General features: G+C 44.7%; 1 protein-coding gene across 1 annotated transcript in view; it reads left to right on the top strand.

Moving 5' to 3' along the window:
- LOC106560529 (phosphatidylinositol 3-kinase regulatory subunit gamma) overlaps nucleotides 1-13,719 on the top strand; it is a 356,086-nt gene that overhangs the window by 127,558 nt on the left and 214,809 nt on the right. The window contains exons 3-4 of the mRNA XM_045687847.2: nucleotides 10,216-10,308; nucleotides 10,422-10,499. Coding sequence (XP_045543803.1) covers nucleotides 10,216-10,308; nucleotides 10,422-10,499 — 171 coding nt within the window. The remainder of the gene's footprint in view (nucleotides 1-10,215; nucleotides 10,309-10,421; nucleotides 10,500-13,719) is intronic.

Below are 13,719 nucleotides of genomic sequence, written 5' to 3' on the forward strand. Positions count from 1 at the left end.
GTGTGTGTGTGTGTGTGTGTGTGTGTGTGTGTGTGTGTGTGTGTGTGTGTGTGTGTGTGTGTGTGTGGCAATGGTCATCAAAATTGATAAATGGTAAGAAATACAGTTCTGTTAAATGTACCAGCTGAATAATGGAGTAAGATACTCATCACTTTTTGAATTAAAAAATTACATCAAATATTGACTGTATTATAGTACATAAACAATAGTATAATGAGAGACTTCAGCTATTCAATTGAATGTGAAATATCATATTCTAGGGATGGCCATTTGAGATAATTTTTAACTGCCTGTCAACTTGGCTTTCCCACAAAGAGCAACATTACTTATTCATGATTGATGTAATCTAGAATATTAAACACAAGGTGGAAAGGTTTTGTGTCAAAATAGCAGGTATTTGATGTGAACATCAACATACAGTGCATTCGGAAAGTATTCAGACCCCTTCCATTTTTCCAGATTTTGTTACGTTACAGCCTTATTGTAAAATGGATTAAATAAAATAAAAAATCTCATAAATTTACACACAATACCCCATAAAGAGAAAATAGTTTTTTTTTTTTTTACATTTTTGCAAATCAATTCAAAATAAAAAACGGAAATACCTAATTTACAAAGTATTCAGACCCTTTGCGATGAGACTTAAAATTGAGCTCAGGTGCATCCTGTTTCCATTGATCATCCTTTAGATGTTTCTACAACTTGATTGTAGTCCACCTGTGGTAAATTCAAATGATTGGACATGATTTGGAAAGGCACACACCTGTCTACATAAGGTCCCACAGTTGACAGCGCATGTCAGAGCAAAAACCAAGCCATGAGGTCAAAGGAATTGTCCGTAGAGCTCCGAGACAGGATTGAGTCAAGGCACAGATCTGGGGAAGGGTACCAAAAAAAATCTGCGTTATTGAAGGTCTTCAAGAACACAGTGACCTCCATCATTCTTAATAAATGGAAGAAGTTTGGAACCACAAAGACTCTTCTTAGAGCTGGCCGCCCGGCCAAACTGAGCAATCGAGGAGAAGGACTGTGGTCAGGGAGGTGACCAAGAACCCGATGATCACTCTGACAGAGCTCCGAGTTCCTCTGTGGAGATGGGAGATCCTCCAGAAGGACAATCGTCTCTGCAGCACTCTACCAATCAGGCCTTTGTGGTAGAGCGGCCAGACGGAAGCCACTCCTCAGTTTTGGAGCCGGCAGGTAGCCTAGTGGCCAGTAACCGAAAGGTTGCTGGATCAAATCCCCTAGTTGACAAGGTAAAAATCTGTCATTCTGTCCCTGAACAAGGCAGTCAACCCACTGTTCCCCGGTAGGCCGTCAATGTAAATAAGAATTTGTTCTTTACTGACTTACCTAGTTAAATAAAGGTTCATTTAAAAAAAAGTTAAGGCACATGACAGCCCACTTGGAGTTTGCAAAAAGGCACCTAAAGGTATCTTAGACCATGAAAAACAAGATTCTCTGGTCTGATGAAACCAAGCGTCACCAGGAAACCTGGCACCATCCCTACTGTGAAGCATGGTGGTGGCAGCATCATGCTGTGGGGATGTTTTTCAGTGGTGGGGACTGGGAGACTAGTCAGAATTGAGGCCAAGATGAACGGAGCGTGTACATTGATGATATATATTGATATTTTTAATCAATTTTCGAATACGGCTGTAATGTATCAAAATGTGGAAAAAGTCAAGGGTACTGAATACTTTCCGAATGCACTGTATATCACTCTAAGGCATATTTATTTGACAATAGGGGAAATGAAAAAAATTGCTTGATTGCATTAGACATGTAGATTTTTTCTGTCTGCTTTCTTTTCGGAGTGGTGACTTTGTTAACATTATCATCTAATCAAACGTCAAAAATGTTATATCCGACCAAGGGGAATAATAACTGGAAATAGGCAATTTTCTCTTCTCTCGTTTAATACCCATCGATATATCTTTTCTAAACGTGAGTTAAAACCTTTTTGCCAAATTTCCAACGATACCCTCATCATTTTGAGACATAATGTGTGTGTGTGTGTGTGTGTGTGTGTGTGTGTGTGTGTGTGTGTGTGTGTGTGTGTGTGTGTGTGTGTGTGTGTGTGTGTGTGTCTGTGTGTGTGTGTGTGTGTGTGTGTGTGTGTGTGTGTGTGTGTGTGTGTGTGTGTGTGTGTGTGTGTGTGTCTGCTCCTTTGTATCAGAGAGATTGCTTCCATTACTCTGGTGTGGTAGCAGCTTATTCATCTACAATACCTGTTCAGCTGTGGATCTCCTCTTCTTTAACCTCTACAATACCTGCCACACATTAGCATAGCTGGATAGCTGGATATGCTAATCCATAATTGGGATGCTTCTTTCTTTCTTTCTGTCTTTTGTCTCCTAATTGATTCCCAAAAGTGGGAATTTCACAGCTGCTCTCAATTCTACTTGGCTTCTTCTATATGAATTCCAGATGTTGTTTAACTACCCTTTAACTGCTAGTCGCGTATACCGGGTAGGCAGACTTATTCTACGTTATCTTTTTTTCAATCAAACTGGCTGGTTCCCGGCCCAGAATCAGCTTGTCTGATTGAGGCATGGGTCTGAACATCACATCTTAGGCTGAGATAGCAGCTAGCTATGTTATTAGCAAATACATCTATAATGCCCCCCACCTCCAAATGAACACCAACAAACAAACAAACAGCCACTTTATTCTGGTGGGCTGGTGAAACCATGGCAGCAGATGTGGTTAGCCCCAGTGTATTGAAGAAAGAAGCCGGTGGCAGGCATAGGTTTTAATTTGACTATGCGTGTGTGTGATAACAAACAGTTGTGTATGTTTGTCTGGAGGGAGGGAGGAAGGGGGAGAGAGAAAGGAGGCCATTTATTCCTAAATGTATCCATGATTTATGAAGGAGTAATCAAGCAAGGTTGTGGTGGGTGGGTGGAATGTGGGCATGTTTTAGTATTTGTGACCGACTGCCTCGATTCGTTCTTATGTAGCAAAATTTGAAATTGTGTTTTTTATATTGGATAAAAGTAGAGATACAGAGCTAGAAAATTATATTTCATACACTGCAGTTGAGGAAAAATGGGAAAGTCATTCTGCTATGAAAGTTGATAAACTTGTAACCCCACTTTTGAGAAAATGGCCCTTGAATGTTTTGCTACACCTACTGGAGAGCTACCTACCATTCAGCATCATTCACACCCTTTGTTTAGACATGTAGCTAGCTAGGTAGCTAGCTAGCTAAACAATGAACCGGAATAATCTCAACTCATACTACTACCAATACAAACAATGTCATAGCTGTAGTATGAATCCGCAGGTAGCTAAATCTAACAAACTAGGTTCAATTCTAGCTAGCTAACAATAGGCTAGCAATGCAAATGGTATCTGAATAATATTACTACACAGATCATACATATAACGTCAGCTTTCAAGCCAGCTAGCTAACATTTGCTAACTAACAGTATGCTTAAACATGTAATAAAAATGACTTTCTGACTAAATTAGAAACTTATATCTGAAAATGTAGCTAGACTCTTACCCGTATACATTGATGAATGCTTCATGGCAGACTGGAACCGTTTTGTTTGTAGCTACATCTTGTTTGGCCAACACTGTGTCACGTCACTCAGGTTCACACCGACTGTGGCATGTGCAGAAAGTAGCCCATCACTTTTGTCAACTGATTTGTCGATAGCGCCTGCTAAATTCAGGGCATCAATGTTGAAAACCTGCTACCGCACGGCAAGAGGTACCGGAGCGTCAAGTCTAGGACCAAAAGGATCCTTAACAGCTTCTACCCACAAGCCATAAGACTGCTGAACAATTAATCAAATGGCCACTGGACTATTTACATTGACCCCCCCCCCGTTTGTTTTTCTACACTGCTGCTACTCGCTGTTTAACATCTATGCATAGTCACTTACATGTACAAATGACCTCAACTAACCTGACTCGATACTGGTACCCCCTGTATATTGCCTCATTATTGTTATTTTATTGTGTTACTTTTTATTATTTTTTACTTTTGTTTATTTGGTAAATATTTTCTTAACTCTTCTTGAACTGCACTGTTGGTTAAGAGCTTCACGGTAATTCGGCACATGTGACAAATAAAGTTTGATTTGATTTGTTGAAAAAAGTAGCAAAACTTTTGTAGTTCTCGACAAAATCTGGTGAAATTGCAGTGCCAAATTCAAAATACAGAAATAGTCATAATAAACATTCATAAAAAATACAAGTGTTATACATCGGCTTAAATATTAACTTCTTGTTAATCCAGCCGCTTTGTCAGATTTCAAAAAGGCTTTACGGCGAAAGCATACCATGCGATTATCTGAGGACAGCACCTCTCTTACAAAAGCATACAAACATTTTACAACCAAGTAAAGGAATTACAAAAGTCAGAAATAGCGATAAAATTAATCACCTACCTTTAAAGAGCTTCATTTGGTTGCAGTCACAAGAGTCCCAGCTACACAATACATGTTCATTTTGTTCGATAAAGTCCCTCTTTATATCTCAAAAACTCTGTTTTGTTGTCGCATTTTGTTCAGTAATCCACTGGCTCAAAGGCGGTTAAAACATGCAGACGAATACATCCTAATAGTACCGGTAAAGTTCGTCGAAACATGTCAAATGATGTTTATAATTAATCCTCAGGTTGTCAATTGTCTAAATAATCGATACTATTTCAACCGGACAACAGCGTATTCAATAGAAAGGAAAAACAACGAAGGGCACGCACTCAGTCACGCGCAAACCAGCTCTGCATTCTTCCTCAGTCCACTGTGACAAGGTAGGGGTGGTATACAGAAGATAGCCCTATTTGGTAAAAGACGAAGTCCATATTATGGCAAGAACAACTCAAATAATCAAAGAGAAACGACAGTCCATCATTACTTTAAGACATGAAGATCAGTCAATGCGGAAAATGTCAAGAACTTTGAAAGTTTCTTCAAGCGCAGTCGCAAAAACCATCAAGCGCTATGATGAAACTGGCTCTCATGAGGACCGCCACAGGAATGGAAGACCCAGAGTTACCTCTGCTGCATAGGATAAGTTCATTAGAGTTATGAGCCTCAGAAATTGCAGCCCAAATAAATGCTTCACAGAGTTCAAGTAACAGACATCACAACATCAACTGTTCATAGGAGAATGTGTGAATCAGGCATTCATTGTCGAATTGCTGCAAAGAAACCACTACTAAAGGACACCAATAAGAAGAGACTTGCTTGGGTCAAGAAACTCGAGCAATGGACATTAGACTGTTGGAAATTTGTCCTTTGGTTGAAAAATTTAAGATTTTTGATTCCAACCGCTGTGTCTTTGTGAGACGCGGTGTGGGTGAACAGATGATCTCCGCATGTGTATTTCCCACCGTTAAGCATGGAGGAGGAGGTGTGATGGTGTGGGGATGCTTTGCTGATGACACTGTCTGTGATTTACTTAGAATTCAAAGCACACTTAACCAGCATGCCTACCACAGCATTCTGCAGCGATACACCATCCCATCTGGTTTGGGCTTAGTGGGACTATCATTTGTTTTTCAACAGGACAATGACCCAACACACATCCAGGCTGTGTAAGGGCTATTTTACAAAGAAGGAGAGTGATGGAGTGCTGCATCAGATGACCTGGCCTCCACAATCCCCTGACCTTCACTAAATTGAGATGGTTTGGGATGTGTCGGACCGCAGAGTGAAGGCAAAGCAGCCAACAAGTGCTCAGCATATGTGGGAACTCCTTCAAGACTGTTGGAAAAGCATTCCAGTTGAAGCTGGTTGAGAGAATGCCAAGCATTTGCAAAGCTGTCATCAAGGCAAAGGGTGGCTATTTGAAGAATCTCAAATATAAAATATATTTTGATTTGTTTAACACTTTTTTGGTTACTACATGATTCCGTTCGTGTTATTTCATAGTTTTGATGTCTTCACTATTATTCTACAATGTAGAAAAATGTAGAAAAACCCTTGAATGAGTAGGTGTTCTAAAACTTTTGTCCGGTAGTGTATATAACCACCCAGCTGACCACCTAGCTGACCACCTGTCACAAATACATCCCCAAACCCTCTCTCTCTCTCTCTGAAGCGGGGTGCGTAATTGGCGGTAGAGAAGTCAGGCGCAGGAGAGCAGAACTTTGTAATAACTGGAGATTTATTAAGCAAAACCAATGGCATCCAGAACAACAAGATAAATGGGCACAATTATAACCCGTCGTGCGCACACGGGGAACGTGCACAAGCACAACAATAAACAATCCCACACAAAGACATGGGGGGAACAGAGGGTTAAATACACAAGTAATTGGGGGAATTGAAACCAGTTATGAGGAAAAACAAGACAAAACACATGGAAAATGAAAAGTGGATTGATGATGGCTAGAAGACCGGCGACGTCGGGTCCCCGTCGATGTCCAGAGGGGGCGGAGGAACCTCCCGCACCTCAGACTCCTGGAGCGGGCCAACCACCACCGGCCTGAGGAGAGACACATGGAACGAGGGGTTAATACAGTAATCAGGGGAAAGCTGTAACCTATAAAAACCTTGTTCACTCTCCTCAGGACTTTAAATGGCCCCACAAACCGCGGACCCAGCTTCCGGCAGGGCAGGCGGAGGGGCAGTTTCCGGGTCGAGATCCAGACCCGTTCCCCCGGTGCGAACTCCGGTGCCTCACTGCGGTGACGGTCTGCGCTGGCTTTCTGGCGCAGCACGGCCCGCTGGAGGTGAATATGGGCGGCGTCCCATGTCTACGTCAATGTCTACGTCCAGCTCCCACACTACCGGCATCACCAGGCAGGAGGCCGGGAGTATGGGAGTGGGATCCATGGGCCGCTCCTCTGTGTCATACAGTCGGGACAGTGCGTCTGCCTTCACATTTTGGGAACCTGGTCTGTAGGAAAGGGAAAAAACTAAACGGGTGAAAACATGGCTCACCTTGCCTGGCGAGGGTTCAGTCTCCTCGCTGCCCGGATGTACTCCAGATTGCAGTGGTCAGTCCAGATGAGAAAAGGGTGTTTAGCCCCCTCAAGCCAATGTCTCCAAGCCTTCAGAGCCTTGACGACAGCCAACAGCTCCCGGTCCCCCACGTCATAGTTTCGCTCTGCCGGGCTGAGCTTCTTCGAGAAGAAAGCACAGGGGCGGCGCTTCGGTGGCATACACGAGCGCTGAGAGAGAGCACGGCTCCTATCCCAGCCTCGGATGCGTCCACCTCCACTATGAATGCCAAAGAGGGATCTGGATGGGCCAGCACGGGAGCTGAGGTAAACAGAGCCCTCAGGTGACCAAAAGCCCTGTCCGCCTCAGCCGACCACTGCAAACGTACCAGGCCCCCTTTCAGCAGTGAGGTAATGGGAGCTGCTACCTGACCAAAACCCCGGATAAACCTCTGGTAGTAATTGGCAAACCCTAGGAACTGCTGCACTTCCTTTACCGTGGTGGGAGTCGGCCAATTATGTGCGGCTGAAATGCGGTCACTCTCCATCTCCACCCCCGAGGTGGAAATGCGGTACCCTAGGAAGGAAACGGACTGCTGGAAGAACAGGCATTTCTCAACCTTAATCTACAGGTCATGCTCCAAAAGTCGACCAAGCACCCTGCGCACCAGGGACACATGCTTGGCGCGTGTAACGGAGTATATCAGAATGTCATCGATATACACCACTACACCCTGCCCATGCAGGTCCCTGAAAATCTCGTCTACAAAGGCTTGGAAGACTGATGGAACACTCATCAACCCGTACGGCATGACGAGGTACTCATAATGCCCTGAGGTCATACTGAACGCCGTCTTCCACTCGTCTCCCTCCCGGATACGCACCAGGTTGTAAGCACTCCTGAGATCTAGTTTGGTGAAGAAGCGCGCCCCGTGCATTGACTCAATCGCCGTGGCGATAAGAGGTAGCGGGTAACTGTACCTCACCGTGATCTGATTTAGGTCTCGGTAGTCAATACACGGGCGCAGACCTCCCTCTTTCTTCTTCACAAAAAATAAACTCGAGGAGGCGGGTGAAGTGGAGGACCGAATGTACCCCTGACGCAGGGATTCGGAGACATATGTTTCCAAAGCCGTCATCTCCGCCTGTGAGTGGGGATACACGTGACTCCTGGGAAGTGCAGCGTCTACCAGGAGATTTATCGCATAATCGCCTCGTCGATGGGGTGGTAATTGAGTCGCCTTCTATTTGGAGAATGCAAGAGCCAAATCGGCATATTCAGGGGGAATGCGCTCGGTGGAGACCTGGTCTGGACTTTCCACCGTAGTAGCACCAACGGAAACCCCTAAACACCTCCCCAAGCACTCTCGCGACCACCCCGTGAGAGCCCTCCGTTGCCAAGAAACAGTGGGGTCACGACAAGCTAACCAGGGTAGGCCTAGCACCACGGGAAACACAGGAGAGTCAATGAGGAAGAGACTGATTCTCTCCTTCTGACCCCCCTGCGTCACCATACCCAGAGGAGCGGTGGCCTCCCTAATCAACCCTGACCCTAATGGTCGACTGTCTACGGCGGGAACGGGAAGGGCACAGCCACGGGAACAATGGGGATCCCTAAACTAAGGGCAACGATCTGTCTATAACGATCTGTCTATAAAATTCCCAGCCGCGCCTGAATCGACGAGCGCCTTATGCTGGGAATGCGGGGAAAACTCAGGAAAATAAACATACAAAAACATGTGTGCAACAGAGGGCTCTGGGTGAGAAGGGTGCCGGCTCACCTGGAGTGACGCCAGAGTGCCCTGCCTGCTGCCTCGATCCCCAGAGGAACCAACCCGGCACCGACCGGCAGTGTGACCTCTGCGGCCACAGATGGTGCACGAGCCGGAACCTCCTCCAGTCTCCCTACGCACAGCACCTCCCTGCTCCATGCGCACCGGAGCGGCTGTGCTGGGGGATGGAACCGACAGAACCCGATCTGGACGTCCGCAGGTGGCCAGCAGGTTATCGAGCCGAATGGACAGGGCCACCAGCAGGTCGAATGTGAGGGTGGTGTCCCTGCAGGCCAACTCCTGACGGACATCTTCGCGCAAACTGCAGCGATAGTGGTCGATCAGGGCCCTATCGTTCCATCCCGCGCTGGCGGCCAGGGTCCGAAAATCCATGGCGAACTCCTGGGCCAACAAACAACTGAGCTGAGAGAGGGAACATTTCTGTCTGTCTGTCTGTCTGTCTGTCTGTCTGTCTGTCTGTCTGTCTGTCTGTCTGTCTGTCTGTCTGTCTGTCTGTCTGTCTGTCTGTCTGTCTGTCTGTCTGTCTGACAGTCTGTCTGTCTGTCTGTCTGTCTGTCTGTCTGTCTGTCTGTGTCTCTCTCTCTCTCTCTCTCTCTCTCTCTCTCTCTCTCTCTCTCTCTCTCTCATATAACTCCAATAATACAATGACTCCCATGCTAATGCCGTGTACCTACACTAATGGTATCTCCTATGGGGACAGCTGAAAACCCCTTAAAGATTCTAGATAGCACCTTTCTTTCTAATAGTGAATGCTAATGTAAGGCAGCATTCCTACAACCGTTTTACTCTTGATGATAATGGCAACAGATTCCCCTGAGCGTGTGTAGAAAGCATATAGGGTGTGTGTGGTGTGGTAGAGGCCGTGGTGAGAGAGTGGGCAGGGAGCAGTGGATTGGCTGGTATGTTCTGTGGTGTGACCAGGGCCTCACCTTTTGGCTGACATTTAACAAGGTATTTACCCATGCGTGTGTGTGTGTGTGTGTGTGTGTGTGTGTGTGTGTGTGTGTGTGTGTGTGTGTATCCTGACCACTCAGGCAGCAGGTGCGCTAACACACACACATGACCATACCCACACACACAGTGGGGAGGGGGGTTGAAGTTGAAGATGGTGTGGGTGTGTGTGTGTGGATAGTGCATTTGTCACACGGAGCAGAAGAGCGGAATTTAAATGATGCTCCTGAAAGAAACAGAGATGCACAGAGGCAGTGCAGGTCAAACACTTACGTATGCACATCCACGTCTCTCTCTCTCTCGCTCTCTTTATTTCCTCTCTCTCTCTTTATTCTCTCTCTCTCTTTATTTTCTCTCTCTCTTGCTCTCTCTTTTGCTCTCTCACACACACACATTCATGTTTGGGTCTGTGGTTGAGTGTGGATCAGTAAGGGAAGCACTAAGGGAATGTGGTTGACTTCTCTCATTTCTCTTGATTTACGCATGTGTGCATTGTCTATGTGTATATCTCTGAACAATGTTCTCCCTCTCTCTCTCTCTCTCTCTCTCTCTCTCTCTCTCTCTCAGGTGGGGGGCCAAGGGAGGCCCCAGAGGTGTGTGCTCTGCCTGAACAGGTTCCTGTGGCACTACACAGGTTGATAGAAGCTCTGGAGAGACAAGGTAAACACTTCCATAAATAAGAGGAAATATCATGTTGGAAATTTATATTGTACACATTCTGGAATTATCACGCCACGCTATTTCAGTAATTTCTTTCCCCTGCTCTTGTCTAGGGTTGGAGAGTGAGCCTTTGTACCGGACCACCCCAGCCTCCACCGGACCCCCAGAACTGAGACAGGCTCTAGACACAGGTACACAAACCCTACACAACCCTACATAACACAGGTACATAAACCCTACTTAACCATACATAAGAGAGGTACATAAACCCTATATAACCCTAGAAAACCCTACTTAACACAGGTACATAAACCTATATAACCATACATAACACAGGTACATAAACCCTATATAACCCTACATAAAACATGTACATAATCCCTATATAACCCTACATAACACAGGTACATTATCCCTATATACCCCTACATAACACAGGTACATAATCCCATATATAACCCTACATAAAACATGTACATAATCCCTATATAACCCTACATAAAACAGGTACATAATCCCAATAAAACCCCATTTAACACAACTCTGGAAACAGGTACATGAACCCTGTGTTCACACTTTGTGTGCAACTCCAATCTTAACAGTGTTTTATCATGTCAGGACACAACTCCAATCTTAACAATGTTTTATCATGTCAGGACACAACTCCAATCTTAACAGTGTTTTATCATGTCAGGACACAACTCCAATCTTAACAATGTTTTATTATGTCAGGACACAACTCCAATCTTAACAGTGTTTTATCATGTCAGGACACAACTCCAATCTTAACAGTGTTTTATCATGTCAGGACACAACTCCAATCCCAAATTGAGGAGCTACGGTATTTGTAAACTGAAATTGCAGCATGTCAGCTCAACAGGTGTGAGCCTGTCAGGTCTTTAACAGCCAGACTGGGCAATAATACATCTTGCATATAGAATCACTCAGAACAGCTTCTCTCAGGTGTGCTAAGACTCATACAGAACTGCTGAAAGTCCGAGATCTTAGTCTATTGGGGCAGAAGGAAAGTTGGGAAAGTTTGTGTTGAAGTACAGGCTGGCTCCACAAGGGAGTGCTCTGCCTCTGCACTATTTGGCAGACAGAATAGAACACGCCTGGGCTTCCCAAAAGCATCGAAGCACTAAGTTCATCTTAGTTCCATTGAGACTAAATGGACGGAAGATGATCTTAGTGCTACGATGCTTTTGGGAAACCCAGCCTTGAACTCTAACTGGGACTGTCTCAGCCTTGAACTCTAACTGGGACAGTCTCAGCCTTTAACTCTAACTGGGACTGTCTCAGCCCTGAACTCTAACTGGGACTGTCTCAGCCCTGAACTCTAACTGGGACTGTCTCAGCCCAGAACTCTAACTGGGACTGTCTCAGCCCAGAACTCTAACTGGGACTGTCTCAGCCCTGAACTCTAACTGGGACTGTCTCAGCCCTGAACTCTAACTGGGACTGTCTCAGCCCAGAACTCTAACTGGGACTGTCTCAGCCTTTAACTCTAACTGGGACTGTCTCAGCCCTGAACTCTAACTGAGACTGTCTCAGCCCTGAACTCTAACTGGGACTGTCTCAGCCTTGAACTCTAACTGGGACTGTCTCAGCCCAGAACTCTAACTGGGACTGTCTCAGCCTTCAACTATAACTGGGACTGTCTCAGCCCTGAACTCTAACTGGGACTGTCTCAGCCTTTAACTCTAACTGGGACTGTCTCAGCCCTGAACTCTAACTGGGACTGTCTCAGCCCAGAACTCTAACTGGGACTGTCTCAGCCCAGAACTCTAACTGGGACTGTCTCAGCCTTTAACTCTAACTGGGACTGTCTCAGCCCTGAACTCTAACTGGGACTGTCTCAGCCTTTAACTCTAACTGGGACTGTCTCAGCCCAGAACTCTAACTGGGACTGTCTCAGCCCTGAACTCTAACTGGGACTGTCTCAGCTTTGAACTCTAACTGGGACTGTCTCAGCCCACAGCATTATAAACACTAAAGAGGACGCACAGTATAACACAGCATTACACAGTGTAACACAGTATAACAGAGTGTAACATAACACATAACATTACATAGCATTACACAGTATATCACAGTATAACACAGTATAACATAACACATAGTATTACACAGCATTACACAGTATAACATAACACATAATATTACATAGCATTACACAGTATAACACAGCATTACACAGTATAACACAGTATAACACAGTATAACATAACACATAGTATTACACAGCATTACACAGTATAACATAACACATAACATTACACAGTATAACACAGTATAACACAGTATAGCATAACACATAACATTACATAGCATTACACAGCATTACACAGAATAACATAACACATAACATAACACAGTATAACACAGTATAACATAACACACAGCATTACACAGCATTACACAGCATAACACAGCAGGTTCTAAGAGGTTTGAAAAATATATATTTGCCTCAACATTCCATGACGAACACTAAGGCATAGTTGGCAGAATAGATTGATGCAGTTCAATGTATGATTAATATAATTCACCAATACATTTCTTGGTAGTACAAAAAATATTGCTATCAGGTTGTAAATCACAGCTGGCCTAATACATTGTTAGCTGCCTCCATTCGGGATGCACTGTTTCAGTTTCAATGACTCAATATTCTGGACAAAAAAACGAACGAATTTAACTAATGTTGGGAATGACAATACAATCAAACTAGCAAGGGCAAGGATCACAAGTCAGTCATAACGTGGCTAATAGGCTAGCCTATCAATTTATGTAGCAAGCTAAAAACAGTTTTTAACGTTAGCTAGATAGCTACCTAGCTAGGAGGATGTCATGGTATGTCATTGGAGGAGTGACAAACTTTTTCCCCTCATATCATTTTTTCGGTGGCTAAACACAGCTAGAGATGCAGGTGTCATTTGGTTAGCTAGCATGAACTGGAACAACTGTTATCCAGTAAGCATATCTCTTGCGTTTGCAAATTCACTCTGGCTACTCTATCTACTCCAATTTCAGAGCACTCTCGCAGGTGTGTGTCAGAGCACAGAATAACTGATGCATTTACGAATGCGCAACATCCGCTGAATATGACCGGTGTCAGTAAACGTAGGCAAAGAAAGTAATAGTTAGTCACGAACGCTCTCGATAACATGTAAACAGCCTAACCAGCTCTGCTAGAACAAGTAAAAGGGTCAGAGTAAGCTGTTCTCTCCTTTGTGTCTGGAAGTAGCTAGCTAGCAAGCTAGCCAACTTTAGCCAATTTGCTTTGGGTGCTTGGTTGGGACAAGCATGCATTGTTGGCAGGCAAGCTGCAGAAGGACGAGTAGGCTACATTTCCCCATCGTTTATCAGTGCAATTTTGACGGCCAACTAGCTGAAAAAGTTTGAGAGGGTTTA

The sequence above is a fragment of the Salmo salar genome, chromosome 10 (genome assembly GCF_965601325.2).
Source record: "Salmo salar chromosome 10, fSalSal1, whole genome shotgun sequence".
NCBI classification, from domain to species: domain Eukaryota; kingdom Metazoa; phylum Chordata; class Actinopteri; order Salmoniformes; family Salmonidae; genus Salmo; species Salmo salar.